General features: G+C 40.8%; 3 protein-coding genes across 4 annotated transcripts in view; 1 reads left to right on the top strand and 2 right to left on the bottom strand.

Moving 5' to 3' along the window:
- The window catches only part of LOC109854717 (toll-like receptor 3), a gene marked incomplete at its 5' end in the record, with an annotated part of 73,436 nt that extends 67,307 nt beyond the window's left edge, over positions 1 to 6,129 (top strand). Inside the window, 2 exons of the mRNA XM_020428125.1 lie at positions 1,199 to 2,835; positions 2,899 to 6,129. Of these exons, the coding sequence (XP_020283714.1) occupies positions 1,199 to 2,835; positions 2,899 to 3,523 (2,262 nt within the window). The remainder of the gene's footprint in view (positions 1 to 1,198; positions 2,836 to 2,898) is intronic.
- A 7,252-nt stretch (positions 6,130 to 13,381) lies between these two features.
- Positions 13,382 to 15,583, bottom strand: LOC109854734 (mitochondrial fission 1 protein). Its single transcript, XM_020428148.1, has 4 exons — positions 15,306 to 15,583; positions 14,779 to 14,985; positions 14,464 to 14,569; positions 13,382 to 13,786 (listed from the first exon to the last, which is right to left on the bottom strand). Exons 1-4 carry the CDS (start codon positions 15,348 to 15,350, stop codon positions 13,695 to 13,697), a joined length of 450 nt encoding a protein of 149 aa, XP_020283737.1. The 5' UTR covers positions 15,351 to 15,583; the 3' UTR covers positions 13,382 to 13,694.
- Positions 15,584 to 15,914: 331 nt separating this feature from the next.
- The window catches only part of LOC109854733 (maf-like protein CLL_A0561), a 17,024-nt gene continuing 8,990 nt past the window's right edge, over positions 15,915 to 23,948 (bottom strand). Inside the window, exons 1-4 of one of the 2 annotated variants that reach the window (XM_020428146.1) lie at positions 17,040 to 17,367; positions 16,649 to 16,890; positions 16,421 to 16,567; positions 15,915 to 16,328 (exon numbers count right to left, since the gene is read on the bottom strand). In XM_020428146.1, the coding sequence (XP_020283735.1) occupies positions 16,190 to 16,328; positions 16,421 to 16,567; positions 16,649 to 16,890; positions 17,040 to 17,132 (621 nt within the window). In that variant the 5' untranslated portion in view covers positions 17,133 to 17,367 and the 3' untranslated portion in view covers positions 15,915 to 16,189. Of the gene's footprint in view, positions 16,329 to 16,420; positions 16,568 to 16,648; positions 16,891 to 17,039; positions 17,368 to 23,948 lie in introns of those variants that run through there. The other variant, XM_020428147.1, reaches the window with a different exon arrangement.

Below are 23,948 nucleotides of genomic sequence, written 5' to 3'. Positions count from 1 at the left end.
GCATACGGAAGTGCATCAATGTGACAGTGCAGCAGCTCGACGTAGCGAAGCGCGCCGAGCTCTCGATATATGCAAATCCTTCCGTATATACGTAAATCACGCGAATTCTTTTTTTTTTTTTTTGTTTTGTTTTGTTTTGTTTTAAAACACCGTTAATATTCTCGATATTTTCTAGCGACTGTCACACATCCCGCGCGCGATCGATCGTCGCGCGTCGCGTGTTTAGATTTCTCGTCAGTCCGGAATTGATATCTGTTCGCAAACGAAAACGTTGATACGCGCGTCTCAATGCGCGCAAAGTGTCTCGACGAAAATTACACGGTCCATATCTGACAGTTTGCGAAAATCTGGAATGAGATTTTTTTTTTTCTTTTTTTCGGGTCAATTGATTCACGTGGTGTCTCTCGCGTAGGAAGGATCGTTCGGATCGATATCGAAAAGTTTTCGCTCGCTGTGCCCAATAAGCGTCCCGTTCGCATTTATCTCGTTCGAGATGTCTGGAGTCTTCGACCGTTTCGGAGATCAGCCATCTCGTTTAGGTTTTACGGCGTACTTGGACCGCGGGCACTCGGACTCGTCCCGGACTACGAGCGGGCGTTGCGCCGGGCGTTTCCATCTCGAATAGAAGTTTTTACGCCCCGAGAGCTTATTATCCGCGTAACAGCCGCGGGAGCTCGTATTTCCGGATATAATTTAACCCGACGCGTGTTTCAGCTGCGCGCGGCAGGCTTAATTTCGCACCTACGTGCGCGATCGCACGCCCGCGGAAAGCGGAAATAACTTCCCTCGCGTTACGAGTGAGTGTGTGTATGAAAGAGAGAGAAAGAGAGAGAGAGAGAGAGAGAAGAATGAACGAGCGCGTTGCTGCGCTCTTCGACCATGGGCGGTGAACTCCGCGGAAAATATTTCAACGCTCTCTTGTCGTAAAAACCGGCGTAAATTGGGCGCGGTGTGCGCAAGGTATCGATTTCCCGAGACGACTGTCGATAACGCCTCTCTCCGCGCGTAGAATTTGGAATCGAGTGTTTCCTCGCACCTTCCGACGGTGAAGCACATCTTCGGAACAAGCAAATTAATTGAAGAATAATCACAACGCATGATTCGTCTCTTTCATTTCGATTGTTACTGATAGTATGTAAAAATAATTTTCCTTACCGTACACAACTAATCGATGACTTTTCTTCTTTATCTTTTTCAGACGTCGCGGCGGAGTTTTACCGTCACCAGCGTCCTCCATCTGCTCGTTCTGGTTGGCCTTTTCGCTCTCAGCACGGCCGAGGCGCGAACTTTCTGTCCTAACGGCTGTACCTGCGACGACGACACTCTGGTGGTCTCCTGCGTGGGCGCCAATCTGGATGTCATACCGATCGCGCTTAATCCCAGCATTCAGCGGATAGTGCTGAAGGAAAATCGCATTAAGATCGTAGACGCGGCGGCTTTTCAATTTTATGGCGATCTGAAGAATGTCGATCTCTCCAGCAACCACCTGTTCACCATACCTAACGGCAGTTTCGACGCGCAGCGACATTTGGTCGAGCTCCATCTCAAGCACAACAAGATCTCGGCGCTGACCGAGAAGACGTTTCAAGGTCTCAAGTCTCTCACGGTGCTGAATTTACGAGACAATTATCTCGAGATGCTGAAGAGCGGTCTGTTTGCGTGCCTGTCGAAACTCGAGGAGCTCGATCTTGGTCAGAATCGCATATTAAAAGTTGAACCGGGCGCGTTTCAGAAGTTAGGCACCCTCCGCGTGCTGTATCTGGACGACAACCAGCTGCAAACTGTCCCGTCGCAAGCTCTGGCGCCGTTGAACGCCCTCGCCGAGCTGCACATCGGCTGGAACGCCTTCACCTCACTGCCGGATGACGCCTTTAAAGGTCTCGAGCAATTAGCGGTGTTGGACATCATGGGCGCCGGACTGGACAACATCAGCGACGGAGCATTTCGCGGTCTAAACGCTCTTCGTACTCTGAAATTAAATGCCAACAAGCTTCGCGAAGTTCCGACAAAGCAATTGGCTGTGTTGCCGCGTCTGGAGGAGCTCACTCTTGGCCAGAACTTCTTCACGATCCTGCGGTCGGGCGCTTTTCAAGGTCTGTTGACATTGAAGAAACTCGACGTATCCGGTGCCAAATTGCTGACTACAGTTGAAAAGGGCGCTTTTTCGGACAACGCCAATCTTGAGACCATTGTGTTAAACAACAACAAACGCTTGACCACCATGGAGGACGGTTCTCTCGCCGGTTTACCGAATTTGAGACATCTAATGTTGCGCGATAACGCATTCGTTACGTTCTCTGAGTCGCTGGTCGCCTGGAACGAATTGCGCCGACTCGATCTCAGCGAGAATCCCTTGATCTGCGACTGTAGTCAACTCTGGCTGGTCGAGGTTTTGGTACCGAGAAACTCGAGTCCTGTGATATGCGCCGAACCGCCTGAATCCAAGGGTAAACCCATCAAGAGCATGACAGCTGACGATCTGGGCTGCACTTTCTCGGATCCGTACAAGACGATCTTGATGGCAACAATTTGCGTCACCATTCTGGTTTTCGCCACCATATCTCTGATTCTGTACTATCGCTGCCGCAGACGCGTACGAGACGCGTTAAAAGACTACAAGTGGAAGAATCGCGCGATATCGCGCAAAGAGCACGAATACCAAAAGACCTTTTCCGACGACGAATATATCGTTCGTTCGGCGCACGCTCATCACCACCATCATCATCATCCGTCACAGTCTCAACCGGTGCCTCCGCACCATCATCATCATCTTCAGCAGCAGCAACAGCAACACTCTCAGGTCGCGTCCGTCAAACCGATACCGGTGACGGAACTGTAGCTAGAACTTCGGGCGGCGAGCCCCGGGACCGGCGGAGTCTGGTATCTGCCTCACGGCAGTACCACTCTCGCCGAGGGCTTTACTTACATCGATGGCGAGACGGCACGCCAGATGCGCCGCCCGGGGACGTTGCCCGTCGCGAATATTGCATCCGGTCATCGTGGAGGAAGCGGCGGAACGGGAGGCGGAGGAGGTAGAAGCGTCGCGGACGACAGCACGGCGTCACTGAGCGCCGCGCCGATCGACAGGGTCGCATCCAACGGTGAGAGATCCCATTACTCCAGTCATTCTCTTCGTCGAACGCCTCACTCGCAACCGCAGCTCTCCGCCAGAGAACCGGACGATCGAATGCGGACTCTTGAATCTGGTCTCCAGAACGGAGCTCCGGTTGGTCGCCATCAGCCGTCGCCGCCGCCGCTACCCTCCAGGCATCAGCTCAGCTGCGGTCAATCCGCGTATCCCACTCTGGTTAACGGCCACGCTACTCATCACTATCATCACCACACGAGAGAGCGTGACAAGGACAGATCGTCCACTCGCGAGCGGAATCGTGAACGAGATAGCGGCGCGCCGCCGCCGCCGCCGCCGCCACCGATATCGTCGCACCGGTCCGAGAAGCACAGAGAAGCTCATCTCGAGATGGAGCTGCGCAACACCCTCGACTTGGGGACGTACCGAGCGTAGACGAGCGCCAACTAAATCACAGACGCGTTACACATCCGGGAAAAGGCTCGGACGGATAATCGCGTTCTCTTTCACGGAGAATTAAATCCGCAGAAAAGAATAATTCAAGGAAGTAACGAAACTAATCAGTTCCGGCTGGAACAATTGGGAGGAAATTTGAAGTTCCTGTCGCAAAAGAATAAGACGATAGAAAAGAAGACTGAAGAGACGAAGAATATATCACGAAGAACGTGACCAAAAACTCGCCATATCGCTGTAGTATCACAGTCACACTCTTTATACGTCGGTATCGCGAATCGACGATTATATAGATCAGTGACGTGTTGTTGTATACACATGAAAGGCGTTACCGAAAGACCAAGAAAAAATTACATCGTTCCTCAGCTCCGGATGATCCTTAGTGAGTCCACTTTCTTGCGCGATTGCTCGAGGGTTAATATCTTCCACGTCACTGTGGGGAGTCTTCGTCTCTTGAATCCCAGAGAAGAGAGAAAGAGAGGGAGGGAGGGAGGGAGGAAGGGATAGAGAGAGAGAGAGAGAGAGAGAGAGAATGGGAATAACTTTTACCAGGATTTTTCTCCGACTTATCACTGACGACCGCAAGATCAGCATTGTCGGGGATGTGAGCGATGCCAAACGGAAATCCCTCAGGAGCGCAATAATCCATGGGAAAACAGTGAGTCCGCACAATTCTCCAACGGAAATGACGGACGACGGAGAAAAGCTTGTTGTCCCATGTGATACACCCGTGCGCGTAGAAATGCTTACGTACGCGGTTGACCACTTGAAGATCGTGCCGAGCTCGATCGAAGCTAAAGTTCGATAGCGCATCGGTCTATGCCGAGAGTTTCTTTTCCAGAGAAGAGTCTCTCTTTCCGAGAGATTTGACGAAGTGTCTCGACAGCGTTTCATTTCGAAGCGGACACATTTGCATGCTCGCAAAGCGAAGACGTGTATCATAAGCGTGAGAGACGATGGCGTAACTATAACGTAGGACTGCAGCTATAAATATACATATATACAAATATATATATAAATAAAAAAAAGTATATATATATATACATAAATTATATATATATATATATATATTCTAAACGGTCGAATTATTTTCTAAATAAAACAAAAAAACACCAATGTGTACAGAGGCACGACGGAGACGGTATAGTTGAGCTAGTGTCACGCGTCCTCGACTATTGTAACTTCAAGACACGCTCTCCCAGGCGTTCGTTACACGAGGCTTGAATTATGACGCGAGGAGCGAGAAGTCACTTCTCTCGCTTCTGACATCATCGTTCGATGCAGAACGAGCACCTCGAGAGAGGTGGGATTTTAAGAAATTTAATTTTAAATTGCGTCGCCGGATACCTGGTTATCAATGGGAAAAGAGAAAGCAAATCGGTAAGTGGGTATCTGAGTGCGATACGATTCTCCCCTCGATCGCGGTGAGATCGAATGGAGAAACTATCAAAAAGAAAGAAAAAAGAAAAGAAAAGATTTGATATCGCGCTCGAGTCAGCGATGTAAGTACGACCGTTTCTTTTCCTGATCGATACGTGTGTAAGATCGTTAGGGATTTAAACTCTCCCCTTCCCGTTTTGACAAAGTTTACGCGCCGTTGTTGGATAACCGCGCTGGTTTCCGAGCGTTCTTCGTTTCCCTTTGTTCCCCGGAGGATGAGCGTCCTTGAGCCGATCGAAATGTCGATCTCTTTCCGAAAGATAAAAACCATCTCTCTTTGTTTTTTTCAATTATTGTAAGCAATTTCATCTACGTCGGATCATTTTGTTAATCCGTTCCGAGGAAAGTTTTCGCTGTAAGCTCTCGCAATGTGTGCGTACATATTTTTCAATCTACATCCACAATCGCTATTAAATAAGCGGTGAAAACACGCAATGTAGGGCACAACTTCGGGATCACTTTTACTCTCGATATCACACACGAGGCAATTTTCTACGACCGTTGCGCGGCGCGCATCGAAAATCCCGCGGCCCTGATAAATCGCGACCGCATTAAAATGCACGGGGTGCGGCCGGGTTTAAGTTAGCTCTCTCGACCGACGTAATGGCTGCGGTAGGAAAGGAGCGCGAGGAGAGAACGAAAGAGAGGAAGGGAAGAAAACGAGAAGCGAGGTGTACGGGCGAAGATGTACTTTACGGAACGAGATTATTTTTCCGCCCGAGTGTACCCAGTGGAATTCCACGGTCACCCGGCTCGAGAAAGGTGACTGCACCTTGAATCGACTCCGGCGGCACGGAGGCTCCGCTCTCTCGCTTGCCGCTGGGCGTGGAGAGAATAGCGGAATTTCAGCTCCGGTAGAATCTGCAACGGGTTCCGAAGATTAGGCCAGGAGCGCTAACTCCTCGACACGTCGGAAATCGGACGGAAATTGAGTACGTTTAAGTATTTGCAGACATGTGCGCGCGCGCGTATGTGTGTGTGTGTGTGTGTGCGCGCGTGTTGATTTGCACTCGAGAGCTATTTCAGAAATATCGCGATTACTTCCGCCGATTACTTTTTCAACTCTTTGACCGACGATCAAATTTGCGTATATCGATTTTTTCTCTTGAGAAAGAAAATAAACATTTTATTTTTGTAAAAAAAAAAAACAAAAAAAAACAAATCATTACACATATATACATTGTGTAAAAACAGAGAGAACAAACATTGCCACAAACAAAACACTGCCACGATGGATACAGGAGTGTGGGATTCTGAGTATGATTTATTGGAGGTAAATTACGGATGCATCGAATGGCGAAAGAACGAACATGTCGAGTGAAAGTTACTATCGATAATGGAGTAACCGTCGCTCACTCCACTGCCGAAGGAAGATATATTGCAGCTCTATTTTTAGGTACATACCCGCGTAGAATCCTCTCTTCTCTTCCCATCGATGCGTTTGCACATGTCTCAAGGACGCTTTATCCTCGCTCGCGTAAAAATAAAAAAAAACCCTTTTCGCTCCATTGACGCTATTTCGGCATCGGAAACTTTTATTGTTTAAACAACGACGCAAATTCTATATCTGTCCGGAGATAAGAAAGCGAATTGTGTGAGGTTTTTTCTCGAGGTATTTTGCTCATTTTTCTTCGAGATGAGTTTAAAACGCGTACATTGTTGGACATCGCAATTTATCACCCGATCAATTATAAAAAAAAAACAAATATATAAAATCTATTTTCGTATCAAAGCGAAATTCGCACGCCGAGGATTGAATTTTTATATTTAGAAATTTTCTCGTATATAATTTTAATTAAGTTTCCGATATCGCACGCAGCGTCTGTGCACGATCGAAATCTGTGTTCACGTATATTTTTATACGTCGATGATTTTTGAATACTCAATAATTTCCGAAACATTCCGTGTAGCAATGCGCTTCTAAAAAAAAAAAAAAAAGAAAACAAGAAAAAGAGGAAAGGAAAATGACTCAGTTACAGAAACATACCTAACTGCGGTGCTCACATCACCACACCACCGTTGCCTTTCCACTTGCAGCGTGAACAAAATAAAACAAAAAACAAAAAAAAACAAGCAAACGTTTGTAGGAATTTTTGTAAAAGAGAGTCACACAATGATATGAAAAAAAATTTTGAATTGTTTGTCTCCCCTCCAATCGTTATTCGGAATAATATATTGTTAAAGTGAACTTGCAATTATTTGCTGTAAATATTTGAAAAACTTTGTAAATACATACTCTTCTCGGCAAAAGAGGTGAATGTCGCGTGGCGATGTACAAGTAAGAAAATTACATTTTATATGTATATCTTTCACGACACGTTTATTTCCATGTCGTCATTTCAATGAAAAATGTTTCTCTCTCTCTCTCTCTCACTCACTCACTCACTCTCTCTCTTTTTCTCTTTTTTTTGTAATTTTACACACAAACAGTATAAAAGATAATTAAACATTATAACTTTTGACATATTTCAAACATCCCAAAACAAAAATAGCAACGCTAGCAAAACAAAAACAAAAAAAACTAAGAGAGTTGCAAACTTATCAAAGCTTAATTTTTTCTAAAACTTTTCTATTTTTTTTTTTCTTCGTTTTTCTACTTCATTCCTGCCAAATATCTGTATTACGATATTGTGTCAAAAGTTAAAACAAAAACAACAGCGTAGGAAACAGTGTGCAAACGGCGCTTGAGTTTTAAAAACAGTCATTTGTGCAATATTTTCTCGCACAATTACAATCGATCCGAGGGAGATTCTTTCCTCTGAGATTGACCGGGTTTAAAAATTATCTGGTTAATCACACGATTATTTCGAAGCAAAAGAGAGAGAGAGAGAGAGAGAGAGAGAGAGAGAGAGAAAAAGAGAGAGCAGTTGGATAAATTTTAAGTAGTATATTTGTAATTAAAAATGTGCATTGTAAATGTCGGGGTTCAAGTATCGTAGTTAGTTCACGAACAGAGAAGAGAATATTAAAACAAAAAAAAAACAAAAAAAAACAAGCTGTCGCGATAGATGCGGGACGGCGAGAAGTGTATATTTTACAATATGACTGTCGTACTAAAACAAAAAAACTAATGTAACATTATTGTATCGCTAGTCAGTCGATTTCGCATTTCGAAAAGACGTGAGAGAAGAGACAAAGGTAACAAGAGCGAGAAAACGTGAGAGAAGAAGAAGAAGACGAAGAAGAGAGCGTTCGAATGAGTATAAATTTAATCGAGTAATTAAATTATTGTACAAACTTTTGAACGCGCGCGCCGCTAGTTCGTAAGGCCTATTGTTGTAAAAGTTTTTTTTTCTTTGGTTTCCGTTTGGTATCAACTGCGTGCAACGCGCGCTTGCACAGCACCCACGACACAATGAAATATACGAATGGGGGATGTATAAAGGAGAAACGCGTAAGAAATATTACATAAGTCTGACTCGCAGACGTATGTATGTAAAAAAAATTTTGCAGAAAAGGAAGTGTATTAAAATTCTAAAAAGAAATGCTCTTGTGTTTTTCGAACAAAGATATATATATATATATATATATAAAATAATAGAAAATTGAAATTATAATGTAACATAAACGCGAAAGAAAAGAAATACCTGTTTTGAATCTCGGCAAAAATAATGCGAGACGAGCGGAACCGAGCATATTTTCTCTGTGCTATCAATCGCCTATTCTTGTAAATTTTCCTTCGCAATTGTTGTACCGCTACATCTTGAATTCTGTAAAGTTGATATCGTGTTTATTTTATTTCTTTGTATAAATCTCCCGCTCGCGTAATTCATTGTGACTCTGGCCTCAATCGACGTCGCGTCAAAAGACGCGCGCGTTTACCTCTCGTCTCATATCTGTCATAACACACGACTCATCCGAGTTCCTTCTGCTGTTCGAGAGATAAGCTCGAGTTCTGCCATTCGACCGCGCGAGCTCGCGACGTCGTTATCGGGCGACGACAGGGCGTCGATTGACGAATTCCGCGTACTTAGCGACGCGCAATGCAATCTCTTGCCGGAGGTGCCAGTATGCAAACACTGCCGCTTATCGGCACCCCTCGATAAACTTACTATCAATACGCGCTCTGTGTGCCATTGTGATCGCGATTCCCGGATATTTGCATGATAACGGGAACTTAGCAACGTGTGAAAGCAGAGACGTGACGTGGTTTAATCCCCTCTCTGTGGTTCAAAAAACACTTCTCTACTAGAATATTTATTTATTTACAAAAAAACGTATCGGTATTTTTGTTTCGTCTTGTTTACACATTTGTACGTAAAATAATATTTTTCATGTATTTTAACACGAGATCGACTTAATCACATATTGTTTTTTTTTTTTTTTTTTTTTTTTTGTTGTTTTTTTGAAGGGAAATTAGAGTTATATAAAGAGAAGTTAATTGAATGTTTGTTTGAGATCTTTTTCCACACACACAGAGAGTTTCTTTCACGGAGTTGTTCCCCTTCTCGCGTTAATAAATAAATTATCGAATTTGAACGACCTAATCTTAAATTGTGATATACGTGTACATATACATATATAATAATTATACTCCTGAGTTTTGCACAGTCAAGTTGTGCGAACTTGTGAGTTTTATCAGATGAATCACACAGAGACGATCACACACATTCCATTAGAGATCGTATATATATATATATATATATACTATATATATGCATATATACATATATATATATATATATATATAGATTATTAAGATACACTTCGCGCTTCTTCAGGATGGCGGAACTTAAAGCTTTTTCTATCGATCGATATCTTTAAGCGATTCTTCGATCTCGTCTCTGTGCGTCTCTTGGATTCGAAAGACGATACTATCGAAAACTCCAAGTCGAGATTTGATCGGCGGACGAGCCGATACATACACATACACACACACACACACACATACACGCGCGCAAACACACTTATTGTTACACACTTTCTGACTCACACAAACGCGCAACACACATACTGCACACTGTACATTCATGTAAAGCATAGCGGAGCCTTATTGAGAAAGCAATATTCATCCTTAAACTGCTTAAAGTATTTTCAAGCTGCTAATCTATCGAGCGATTAATTCCTATTTCTAGGTAAAACAAAAACAAACTTACAAGTCTCTCCTTCGAGTTGAACGGGAATAACTTGAAGATCGCGGATCGCTCCGCGATCAACAGGAGGTTCACAAAATTTTGCGCAACGGGAGGAAAAGCCCCTCCTCCCGCGATGATTGAAAACACACGTGCAGTTCAAAGAATAATCGTTTGAAGAATCTTTCCAAAATTTTGCGATCACATTCTTCAGTTGGAAGTACGCGTTAAAGACCTTCCTTCGATTTTCCTCGTATTTTTCGCAAATATTCGCGAGTTAGTTAAAAAAAAAAATAAAAAAAAATATTACCAGTCGTGCTCATCATCCGGAATGAATTAAAGCGGGAATACAAAGAAAAAAAAAGCAGCACCTTCAACAGCTTTCCTAGACCACATACGTGGCGCGGAATTGCATTCGAAGGACAAGTTTAATTACCGAGCGAAGTCCTGCGTGTTTACGCAAACATTAAGAGCCTCCGCGAAATTTCGTTGACGTAAAAAGCGCTTTACGAGACTGAAAAAGTTTGCGAACCGGCCGCGCGAAGCGATGTGGGCAAAAGGAGGGCGCGCAATACATTTCCCCTCGTAAAAGAAGTAAAGCGTACGCGCGCGCGCGCGCGCGGGAGCTAAGTAAAAACTAAATTAAACTCGCAAGTCGCGCGAGAGTCGTCAGCGGGTACCTGTCACTCTTTGTCTCCTTATGGTTAAACTTTCGGCCCGTATTTTTCTGAAGGGGATTCACTTGTAAATAATACATGTATACATATTCGACCCGTGCTTTTACCGTCTCGCGGACGTGTGCTGTAATGAAACAATTTTTGTTTGAAAACAAAAACTACATTAAGCAAATTAGAATAGAACAAATAAATGTTCCGATGAATTTAATCTAACTCAATGAGAAATTTTTGCTGAAGCAATCGCATTGCTCATACGCGAGCGTTATCCGTCGCAAAATGATCCGAGAAATCATCGGAAGGATTCTTTACGTGGAAAAAAACCAACGCGATGATTGAAATTCGTGAAGAAGTTTTTTTCGGCCCGAAATGCGCGAGTTAATCGATGGCCGTTTTTCGCAATTATTATCACTTCGCGCATATTATATGTACGTGTTCGATCATCAGCCGTTTCGCAGACTAAACCGCAAAGTCGGCGATGTCGTTATTGTACCGTGGGCACAAGCAGTGAAGTCCGTTGTAATTAACATCCCCCTTTAATCTCGGAGGATTCTCGCATTCTCGCCACGCGTTTAGCATTAAATGCGATTTTCTTTTTTATCGATTCGAAAAAAAAGCGATTCTTCTATTTAAGAATTAAGTGAAATTCTAAATAATTCGCTGCACTCACACGTGTAATCTAAGTGATCGCATGGCGAACGTTAAATATTTTATTTATTTCTTTCAAACACGAACCTCTCTCGGACGAAACGAGCAAACTTTTACTTGAACAGCATGCAATTAGATCTTCTTTAAGTAATGATATGATTTTATTAGAGCACGCACGAGAGTTTTGGAATGTCGAATTAATTGAACGACTAAACGCACGGGTGAATGTACAGGACGACACCACGTTACGAAATCGCATTCATCGCCTATACTGGAATTTTTCTTCTTACTTGTCGAAGTTTTCATCATTAACATGTACAATAAAAAGATAAAAGCCCCGCGCGGACACAATTATACGATCTCCCTGATCCCCCGCTGCCTTCTTTTCGTTCTCTTTCCAGCCGAGAGGTCGATCTGATCCAGTGATCGGCCCGAGTGTAAATATTGTTGTCGCGTTCGTGGGCATGAACGAGCGTAAAAAGAAGGCGAGCAGGAGAGCGTGAAAAGAAAAAAAGAACAAGCAACAAATTACGCTAACTCGCGCGTCGAATCGAGCGGAGAGAGAGAGAGAGAAAGAGAGAGAGAGAGCAAGGGTTGTTCTCTATCGAAAGAGAATACAACCCCAACCCCCTGGGCCATAACACACATAGGTCGTTAATAATAATATTAGTAATAATAATTATATTAATAGGAATATTCCAGCGTTATTTTGTACATAAACAACTTTATCAATGGATATTAAGAAGTCACATCAATAAATCTATATATAAAAAAAAAAAATATCAATCAAACCCTGGTGTAATTTCTTTCATCCGCACGTTTTCCTCCGCATTTAGCAGGTGGTAAATAACAGTTCTCAAAAAGTTCTCGAGCGCGGTAATTGAAAGCCCCGGAGAGAGAGAGAGAGAGAGAGAGAGAGAGAGAGAGAGAGAGAAAAACCTCGCTTTGTTTTAAAAAGAAACGAAAACACACGCGCGTTATTATTCACCGAAAACAACATTTGTTGCCGGAGTTGCCGAACGCGTCAATATTCAAATCTGTGCGCGATATGCATTTAACACAGTTGATATGACCAACTAATTCTCCGAGTTTCATTTATCTAATATGGAAATCACATTCAATGTAAACACAGGAAGAGATCCAGACGGTTACACACTTGGGCGTGATGCGGTTTTGCGTGTAATATGAAGATCATGCCTACCTAGTTGGTAAACATTACAAATGCGAAGATCAAATTTTACGCGCCCTGAAAACAGTAGGCCGCCCTTACCTCCCTCCCCGGTGCTTTCTCTCAAAAAGAAATCGGATTTTTTTATTGCGTTACATACACCACGTGCGCGTATCTCGCGAGCGAAGATGCGCCGTAAAGTTTTTCCAGTAAAGCCCCGAGCAACTTGCTTGTAGCGAAGTACAGATCAAACCACGGTTCAATTTTCCGCGTGAATACATTTCCGCGCGATATCGTAAGTGAAAAGCGAAGAGCGCCGTCGTACTACATTCCATATAATTTAACTACGGATTTTACTTGGATCGTCAGGGCTCCGGGATAGCTTCGAGTTGCGCACGCATACACGACAATGATAATTCGCACGGAGAAAAGATTTGAGAGAGAAGAGAGAGAGAGGGAGGAAGGGACGAATATTTAAATATCGATTTTTATTCAATAACAAAAATCCACAGAATTTCTTCACAGTATTATATACAAAAGTCTATATCTACGTATCACCTGTGTTGGTATTTAAATACTTAACTCATTCAACAAACTCGATATCTATCTATAAATGTGTAAATAAAATAAATATATATATATATACACACACACATATATATATATACACACATATATATATATATCCCTTATATGAGTATTGTATGTGTTACGTGCGTATGCGCATGCACATACGCACATACACGTATAATACTCAACAACCAAGTAATATCATGTTGATCTTCAAATGTGACGTTATGATGGGAAACAAACATCGGAATGCATTAATTAAGTAAAATAAAATAAAATCTTGTTTGTTATTTGTAGATATTTTTAACACAACACACCACGTTTTGTGGGCGCAATACAATCGATAAGTAATCAAACAAACCATATAGTTATCTTATGATTAAAAAAGTTGTTCTCTCTTCCTGTTATTTCCTTAACAGTTTTTATGTTTTAACAATAATAGAAAATAATTATAAAAATGGATTTCTAATTACATGCTTTGGATTTGGTCCAAAATACTAATCTTTTCTCGTGCAATAGTTGTGTGATAGAATCCGTCAAAGAGCAATGTTAGCAGTTACAGCTTTTTCTCCCTATTAATTTTAATTTTTTTTTGCTAATGCGATGCCCAGGCCCAGAATGCTTGCGATACCAATAATAACACCTGTCGCGACAGCCATACCCATAAGACCTTCTGGAAAAAAAAAGAAACAAAAGGCCAATTTCAACAAAAGTTTATGATTATCAAAAGCCTCTCAGAAGCATTCTCAGAGTTGCAAGAAATTATTAGAAAGTTTTGTTAATTGTACACAAATCAATTAATCGACATGATGGTATTAAATAGGAATATCTAATGCCATTATGATACAAACTTTTTATTATGTAATATGTACAGTTGAAGAAGAGACAGATGCTTGGCAGCAAATAGAGTCGAGAATATATGCAAAACTATTTGATCTATATTAAATATTCTATTTTTATACGTACAAAAAAATAAAACCGTAATGCTTTAATATACAAACTAAAACAAATCTGAGGAACTAAACATCACAGAATAAAACACATTAGCAACTTTTAAGATTATGGAAGAAAAATTAGTTCAAAGATTGCAGATACATGCAATGTAATTCGCTACTCTTCCAAAAGTGATGAGATTTCTTTAAATTAGCAAGAAATGCAAGAGCATGAGGTATTGTTAAGTGGGACTAACATAAAATAGTTTAGCAACCCAGGAAACTAAACAGATTATTAAAAGCAACCAAAAATAATACGACTGCATAAGAATAGCACAAAAACTTTTTAGCAATACTGCTCCTAAACAAATTGTAGCCTTTATTTTTTTAAGCTGATAATAAATTATAAAAGGGAAACCTTTTTCCATTCTCTTCTTTATTACTTTCTCTAGTTGTTGTACTTGGACATTTCCAGGTTCAATGTGAAGAAATGCTCGAACATACGACAGTGCCTTTGAATATTCCTGAAAAAAGATAATTAATCAAAGTAAGTTCTACAAATAAAGTATGTAACCAAGTAAAATAAAGTCCAGTGTAAACTGAAAAACTGAAATTTAGAAAAAAAACAATAAGCTAAATTTTATATTCCGTAGTAATTTTCTACTTGCTAAAGAAGCAGAGTTTGATGGTCTATGTTCTTTGACCATTCAACTTTATGATATATGAAGCTTACCTTCAATCTGGCACTTCCAATAGCCAAATAATATAAACAATCACGCTTTTCATCATCATAATTGCTATAAAGATCTTCTAAGAGCAATATTCCTTTCCTAATATCAGCGGAATATTTACTCCTGACAAGGCACCAGGCATATTCAAACTGAGATTTTGGCGTAACAAGTGACGTACTCAATTGCTGATTATATATGTTTTCAAATTTCTAAAAATGTAATATGTAACAATATTGTATAATAATATGTAACACTCATATATAAATATATGTGTGTGTATACATAAGCATATTTTAGAAAAATTGTATAACATAAGGTAAATAACTCTTAGATGTAAATAAAATTAATATTCTATATAAACAAAACCATGATTTTTACTATTAAAGACCTAACCTAACCTAACTTTATTTCTCGCATTGTTATTATTGCTTTTCGCTTGGAGTTTGCAATAACGCAATCGTATAACAACATATCGAAGTGGTTATATTAATAACGTCATGTATCTTTGTTACTCGCGAACGTATTTTACCTTTAAATCCTCGGCCGAAACAACCTCACTTAAAATATCCTCCATCTTCACGTAAAGCGCACGTAACACTTCGGGGAATTATGACGATGTGCACTGTGTGTAATGTGTAACACTATTGCCAACAGTCAAGAGCTGTGTGTGTGTATGTGAAATAACGTTTACGTATACATATCATGGATGTACGAAGATTTAACGTGCGCGTTATTATACAGTGTTACAAACGATACCACACACATTCAGAAAAAAACGTCTGCTGTCTCGACACTATTGTATTTCGTAGATGGCGCTATAATAAATTATATATTTTAATCTCTTTTTTTTTTACACCGTATAAAATTTTTATTTATTTGCACGAACAATTACTTATGCATATATATTGTCACAATGAGAGATATGAATGGAGAAAATTCTCACGAGCGAAAATGTAATTTACATTCGATAATTCAATCGTGATCTCGATGAGCGATCCGCTTTGTGTCTGTGACAGCGTCGCGATACGATCATGAATGTTAATGAATGCGATATCAATATTAACACGCGCTTAAATACGTCCATTATGTCGGATTATTAAATACATAAATGGGGAAATTCGTAAATTTATACAGAGCCTTTAGCATAATAAGATTTATTTATGAGGTAATGATAGTTGTACACAAACAATTGTGCTCACAGAGTGAGTATAGTTGTGCTCGTGGACGAGCACTTTTTTCAGTTCAAATTTTTTGTGTAACAATCTACAAAAATATACGTGTAAAAAAAAAAAAAAGGAATATAAAACAATACATATGTCGCACATACACCCAGCGTATGGCCAAAATAAAGTACTTGTATTTCTTGATATTCAAGTACTTTTTTGTTTACACAAACACAAACAAAAAAAATGTCTAAGCATTGGAAAATATTTGGTTTAAATGTTTGGTCAGTGAATACACTGGCAAACCTGTTACCGTGTAAAAATCACCATCTATTTTTTCAATCAGACAACCTCCCATACCTTGAATACCGTAGCCTCCTGCTTTAGTCCTGTGAAATAGGGATAATTTTACTCTCAACTAATATTCTACTTACTGAGACGGAGACAGATAAAAATCGCCGCGCCAATCGCAGTCACTCACAAAGGATCCCCTGTTTTTATGTACTGTCTTATTTGCGCCTCTGATACATCTCCAATCTTCACTTTGGTAGCTTCGTAAAACTGTACTTCGGTCTTTGGGGTTTTTAAACATACACCGGTATAACTCACATGTTCCTTGTTTACTAAGCTAAGAAAAAAGTATGCCTTTTTTGCTTAAACAACACTCAATATCATATCTAGTTTACAGATATCCATATCATGTATGTACCTTGACAACATTTGATAAGCCTCTGCTTCATTCTTTGGTTTGCCATAAACATTATCACCCAATGTCGCCATTGTGTCTGCTCCTATTATCAACAACGGCGGTACCGGATCGTCTTTTAAACGCTCATGCACATCATACACCTTGTATTTCGCTATATCCTGAACATATTCTCCATGATTGTTGTATTTGGATCTATCAAGATTCTCATCGTACAGAGACGGTATTATCTCGACGTTTAGACCCTGATGAATATATTTGATCAATGTTAATTATCTAAATATTTATACAACAAAATAATGTATAATTTGATACTTTCTATATTTCGGTACGATATATATATATATATATATAACACAATAATACAATATTTAAAACGTTCTTGAGTCTTTACCAAGTTGTGTTTTAGCATATCAGCCCGGCTCGCAGAACCGCTGGCTAAAACTACTCTGCCACTTGATAGAGCACGAATAGTCGGTTCTAACATTCTGCACAATGTGTGTTACTCGCACAAAAAATGATTGTTGTCACGTGTTACGCACACAAAACTCGTGAAATAACAATCGATAGTAAGTGCAAAGCGCGCGCAAAACAATGCGGTCGCACACGTGCGTGGACACGCGAAGTGATTACACCCGTCGGTAAGTGCGGACTATAGTAACGCTCGGTTTATATGTCGATAATGTTATTTATCGCCACGAGGGGCGCTGCAAGCCAGAAGAAAACGTGTGCACGTATACGTCTCTATAGATACTACATTTTTTAAATTCGCGCTCTTTTTAGCGTGTTTTATCTCGAAATCAATTATCGGTATATATCTCTTTAATATCACAACTTTATCTTGATTAGAACACATCTTCCTATCGTAAAGTAAGTATAGAATAAATATTGCAGCGCGCCATATATGATTACATATAATAATTATTGCAAAGTTTTGTTTGCGATATATTTTCTGATATTATCGAAAACAATTAAGCGTTAATATTAAATTTATTGAAAAGCTTTTTATGAAAAATATTCAGAGTATAATTGCGCGTGTATATGCGCGCGCGCGCGCGTGTGTGTGTGTGTTGTTTTTAATAACGTTTTATAATTAAAATATATTGTGTTTCTCGAAAAAACAACATTGGTTATATATAAAATTATGAATTGGTGCACATTTAGCGAGCATTTGAAAATTATATTAGAGGGAGAACTGTTCGCTGGGTGCAGAAGAAGATTCTAATACATCGTAATCGGTAAATTACGTAAATGCCGCATGCCATGAACGAACCTAAAGGTCAGTCAGTCCGAGGTCTTACATAATCGCAAGGCGAAAGGTTGACCCATCTTTACGTCGTGCAGCCTTCCAGCTGAACAAAGATTTCGCGATATTTTTTCACATGTTACAATTGCATATTGCTCCGCGCCTTGCTCGCTAATTAACCCAATTTCTTTTCTTTTTTTTTGCGCGCGCGCGAACAGAAAAGAATCTTACTTAAAGATTTGTTTCTTTGTAATTTTTTGATTTTGTTTCAAATTGCGTTATTTGTGCGTTTGATACTAAAGAGAGACAGCCTCCTTTTAAACGGTTGCAAATTTTAATCCCAATTTTGATGATCGCGCGCGTCACGCATTAATTAATTTGCGATAATATATTATACGCAGAAGAACAGTGAAATTTATTTAAATACTGAGTATTATATGTTCAATATTGATTTTCAGTAGTGTACCAGAAACGGCGATGAAATATTTATCACGTCAGATTTCGCGCGTCAGATTCGTTATTTCATTTTCTGAAATTTAGTTCACGTGCCGCCGCCGCCGTTGCTAAAGTAAATATACAGAAATTATATATGTATCCGCAATTATTCGTTCGGTTGAAATTCTACAAACGCGCACGTCCGCCTCACCGGCGGTAAACAATTTCCGTAAACAATTAGTCGTTTTAATTTGATGCAGATACGAGGAGAGAATAACTGTGCAGGGTCAAGTTTACTAACGAGTGCACGTGGCGAGCCGGGTCGGTATTATTTATTAGATAATTGCCGGCGAGTCGGCAATGTCGAGGGAGAAGAAGATGAGAAATATCACTTTGTTGTATCTTCATTCGCGCGCTTGTACAACTTGATCTGCAATAATTGACAATTACGTTTATGTAATGCGCCGCTGGAGCGTATCTACAATCTCGAGAATGATAATCGGACGTACAACAATCGACTATCGCATGATGATTTACAAGCATGAGCTCGTTGCTTAATTTTTTTTTCTTCTTTTTTTTTTTTTTTTAATCGACGATGCATGTAAATTAGATAAGCTTGGCGATGCGGGAGATAAAATTGTTTGAGCCTCGTAGATAGAAAAATAAGAAAAGATATAACACATACGCGAAATGTTTACAAGCAAAGCTTCTTCATGATAAATACTGAATAATTTTCGTAAATAACAATTTTCCTCGCTGTGTTTCTTGTATAATATTTCCTCTCTCGTTTATCAAACATGATACTTAAATTAATTGAAGTTTCGGACAAAACGTCAGATCAATTACGAGAGCGAGAGAAAGACACATAATAAATGACGGGAATAGCACCAAGTCGAATCGCAGGTGTTAGAAAGGAGGAAAACAAAATACATAATTCGCTTAAGCAAAGTGCATCAGATATTTATACGTTGAAGCTGTGGCAAAGCAGGATATTGCAAACCAGTTATTAAAAGCACTTTACACGAGCGTGGTCGTATCTTTTCTCGCTTTTCGATCACCACACACACACACGCACACTCACACACGCACACAATCTCGTCGCGCAGATAAAACGTGGCTTACACGGTTGTTATCTCAATAATATCTTGACGTACTCATCGTAGTCTTCGTGAAGTCCACGTCGATTTAACCCTCTTGCGAGCAGGTGTGCGATAATATTGCCATCGGTTTCATCGACGTCACCAGGATAATTCGAAGGACATTTATTAAACGCCTATTCGAACGATCAAATAAATCAAATAATCCGAGAAAGAGGGGTGATAATTTATGATAACTCGGCAGAATGTAAGAGAGATTGCTTTCACGCGCATTGAATTTCCCACTAGAACGTACAAGAATAAATTATTACGTGATATACGATCGAATTACATCTCGTACACGTTATTTCATTTCGACTGACAAATTAGCTTTATTTCGCAAATTCTAATCTTATGTAAATATTGTGCTAAATATTTGCGTAAACTATTTTTACCATTGATCGTGTTGTGCTTTTGTCTCTATTAAAAAGTCTTGGAACAGCGGCATCGCAAGCCGTAAATTAGCATATGAATTGCCGTACAAATAGCTGTGGGAGGAGGATTCGCGCGCTCGGCCGACATGCGTGTCTGGCTAAGCAGGTGAAATTAACGAATTGGCCAATAGGTGAAATTACTGGCGCAGACTTCCCGCGACTTCCACCTTTACGCGTGAGGCGAGAAGTGGTAATGTGGTTTTTGCAGTCGTAAAAATGTTTTTAGCGATCGAAACCGATGTCTAAGCGGTAATTGCAAGAATAGCGCGCGCGCGCGCGCACACACACACACGCACACACACACGTAGCGCTCTCAGAAAATTGCGCAACGATATTAGGAGCTAGAGATGCGCCGCAGGAGTCACCGGTTACGAACGTAATCGATGTGCAATGCGAGATGTCGTCTCGCACGTCCAGCGGTATTAGTCTTGTATTATTACAGAAAGATATATAAAAAAAAAACAAGAAAAAAATAATAATCGTTAAAGAATATCCAGGCAAATGAGCGAAAAGAGAAAATCTCTCGTCGGATTAAGTGCGCGAGATGCAGCTTATTTTTGCACAAACGTGTGTGTGTTTCTTTTTCTCGTGCGCAAATTGGTGGTACGAATTTATTCGATGCCGTGAAAATCCGTTAAAGTGTCATAAGTGTTTGCGACGCTGTGACGAAGAGATTCTCTCGCGACGGGACAACTCTGCTTGCGTTATTAAATGCGATTGCGCAATTCTCCGCGCGCGAGAGAAGCGCGGCTTCAAAGGACGCGCGCGCATTATGACACCGCGGCATGTAACGCGGCCTCTGGTGGGCCTGCTACGTCACGCCTGCGGTTTTGAATTACATGTAATACGCCTGCACACGATCGGACAGGGGCGTACTTCGATCGGAACCCGAGATCCCGGAACGTTCGTTTTTTTTTTTCGCGCGCGCACCGCCGGCGATGAGAACACGCGTCGTCATCTCGTTTGTCCACGGACAATCTAATGATTAGCGTCGGAATAGCGCCGATGGATATTATATTGCTCTTCCCTTAGTTAGATAAATTTACATTCTCCGTACACAAGAAATGAAACGCCTTGAAATACTGCCACAAAACAAGGCAATCTACTCGCGCGCGGTATTATTAATAACGCGTATCGATGGCTCTCCATCATCGTAGCAGGAAGCAAACATCTACACATGTCCGTCACGTATCTTACAGTTACCTTTGTTTAATTAATTCAAATTGTCATTACTACTTATTTTCTTCAGTTGACGTGACATTGTACAGTCAGTAATTTAAAAAAAAAAAAAGAAAAAAAACAGTTTTCTGCATTTCCGCGCGAATACCTGTGTATCTCGCTTGAGGTTTTAGTATCTTGAACTTATCTCCAATGATATCTTTGTCGTTGCGACGGTAGTTACGCGTAATCTTTTTCTTTTTTTCTACTCTATTTTAAAAGACTAGATTAAATCAATCAGAAGATATTCTCGAAAGTTTTTGGCGCCAAATTTTCAAGACAGATTACATTTGTTTCTTTTTTTTTTTTTGATAATAAAAATCAGTCATCTTGTGTCACTTTACCAACTGAATTTCTGTCGAAACGTGATAATCTTCCTTCTTGTTGCGCTCGATCCTTCATTTGTTCTCGATTTTTCGAAATGCAAGCCGCGAGACGGCAAAACCGCGACTCTCGCGTAATAATCGTCGTCGCTTCGTTAACCCGATACTGCGCGTAATACACGAACACACGTACACGTGTACGTACACACCATATTCCTACACGATCTCTAGCAAGTACACGCGCGACTTACGTGACCGTCTCATCTTCTCAGCTGACTCCTCTCGATGCGGCATGGATTCGTGTATGTATGTACGTGTGTGTGTGTGTGTGTGTACACTCCCAACCGAGCAATACCATAGGAGACGACGGAGGCTACCACCCATCGGAATGCAAATTGTGACTTTAACGTTGTGCCGATAAGTCTCCTCCGGAGTCGGCCTGAAATGTTTCAACGGTCGCGCCACAGCTGCACGTTTTTACGTTGGATTATGCATCACGCCGAGGCGCATCGTCTCCTACGAGAGAAACGCCTTTCCTTTTCCCCCTCGGCGACATTCTTGTCAAAGTTCTTTAACAATACCGCGCGTGTCGCACATTTATCGGAGGGTTTTACTTTATTCAGCGGGTGTTACGTCAGCGCAAATGTCTGTCGCGTTTATTAAGTTTTCTCTGTTAAAATTGTCCTGTTGATCTAATTGTATATTGAAAAAAAAAGTAATATTTACTATATACGTATATGTGTGCAAACAAAATTGTAAGAGAAAAGGTCAAGAAAGCGTGGACACGCGCAAATAAAAACACAGCAAAACTTGTTTTTTTTAATTATTATAATGCAACACACAGACGCGCGATTTGATTAATTTTTGGATGCTTTCTCTTCGATGCCTACAATAATAATAAATTAACATAATAACATAATAAATAAAGTCGTAAATATATTTATGGATTTTGCGAACGAACAAATTATGAGGTAATCCACCTCTCCGATTTCAGCACATGCGAAGATAATGATTCATATATTATTGCGTAAGAGATGGCTTATTAATTCACAATGCGTTTTAGGTTGCTGCACCCAACGTTGCGAATGTATATAATAAGAAACGTGACTGCGCCGCGAATTCAACCGCATATTCGTTTTGGAACACTCCGACAAATTTGCTTTCACGACTCGCGCAAGTTTATTAGACGGCCGAATACTCGATGAGACCCGCGCGTATCTTTTTTTTTTAAAAAGATCCGATTTACTTCTTTTTTTTTTTTTTTTTTTTTGCGTCGGGATTCCCGACAAACGTTCGACGATTTTAAACAGCCGAGCGGTAACAATCTTAATTAGAATTTTTCAGTCGGATTTCATCGTCTCAATCGTTCGCATTCCCGACGCGCCGGCAGCGAGAGATTGAAATACGTCGGTGAAACGAAGACGCGATTTAAAAAATGCGAGGATAGCGATTTTATTCGTTTGCTCGTCGCGCCGAGGATTGGACGAAGTTTCTTTTCTCGAGACGGGATCACATCTGTGTGAAATCTAATCTGGTTGTTCGAAAGGCTCGCGTTAGGCCTTTCGATCGAGAGAGAAAGAAAGAGAGAGAGAGAGGAAGAAAGAGAAAGATCGCGGATCTATTAATCTTTCAATTTTAAAAGTTCTATTCACTTATTTCCCGGTTGACGACCGTGTTCTCTCCCGTTTATGGCGTTTCGTCATCATTCGCGGATCGTCGAAAAAGCTGTGTACACACGTGTATAAAAGATACATCAATGAGCTGATGAGAAACGAAGCGGGACAAAACCGCGCCACGCGCGCCTCAAGATCCTTTCAGGCTTGTCCGCCGGGCTCGAGGACAAATCCTCTTCCGAGGGGGAGATCGCGATTGTGCGCGCACATTCTATCCTCGCGTCACACACAAACGACACGACAACGTAAATGTCGATGTATAGCCGTGGAAGACTCGCGAGAAAGGTTGCATACGTTCGAGATTAATAAAGGGACTGCGAATACATATATATATAATATACATATATATATATATATATATATATATATATATATATGGCGATTCAATTGAACTTTTGAGACTCTCCCGGGAGATGAGGTGAACGACTCCGCCTTATCGTCCCGGCGATTGGATGTGGCGCAAAAAAAAAAAAAAAAGAAACAACAATTGTTTCCGCAAAGTGTTCATTATTCATGCGAGATTACGAAAAAATGATAAGAGACGCATGCCGAAGCTCGGCTGGCGCGATCGCCGGGTGTTTCGTTCGTTCGGCCTCACGGGTCTGTGAATGACTGGAAATTACGCAAAGCACGCGGTTACTAAGGTTGCCGCTTTGATACGCCGTACAATATCTCTGCGGGCTATAATACAATATCCGTTGTTTCCACGTTATCCGCCTGTTACGCGTTACTCACGGAACCGATGATGCCACTCGACGCGTTACAACGCCACCGATAACGTCTGCTGCATATATGTATATAATACATATGTATATATATATATATATATATATATATA

The sequence above is a fragment of the Pseudomyrmex gracilis genome, unplaced genomic scaffold (assembly GCF_002006095.1).
Source record: "Pseudomyrmex gracilis isolate BER0280 unplaced genomic scaffold, ASM200609v1 scaffold_72, whole genome shotgun sequence".
Classification (NCBI taxonomy): Eukaryota; Metazoa; Arthropoda; class Insecta; order Hymenoptera; family Formicidae; genus Pseudomyrmex; species Pseudomyrmex gracilis.
This window is presented reverse-complemented; position numbering and strand designations above follow the sequence as displayed.

Coding starts and splice junctions, on each gene's coding strand:
- LOC109854734 (XM_020428148.1), bottom strand. CDS start 15,350: ATGGAGGATATTTTAAGTGAGGTTGTTTCGGCCGAGGATTTAAAG. Junction 14,570..14,778: donor TTGGAAGTGCCAGATTGAAG/GTAAGCTTCATA, acceptor ATCTTTTTTCAG/GAATATTCAAAGGCACTGTC. Junction 13,787..14,463: donor AAAGAAGAGAATGGAAAAAG/GTTTCCCTTTTA, acceptor TTTTTTTTCCAG/AAGGTCTTATGGGTATGGCT.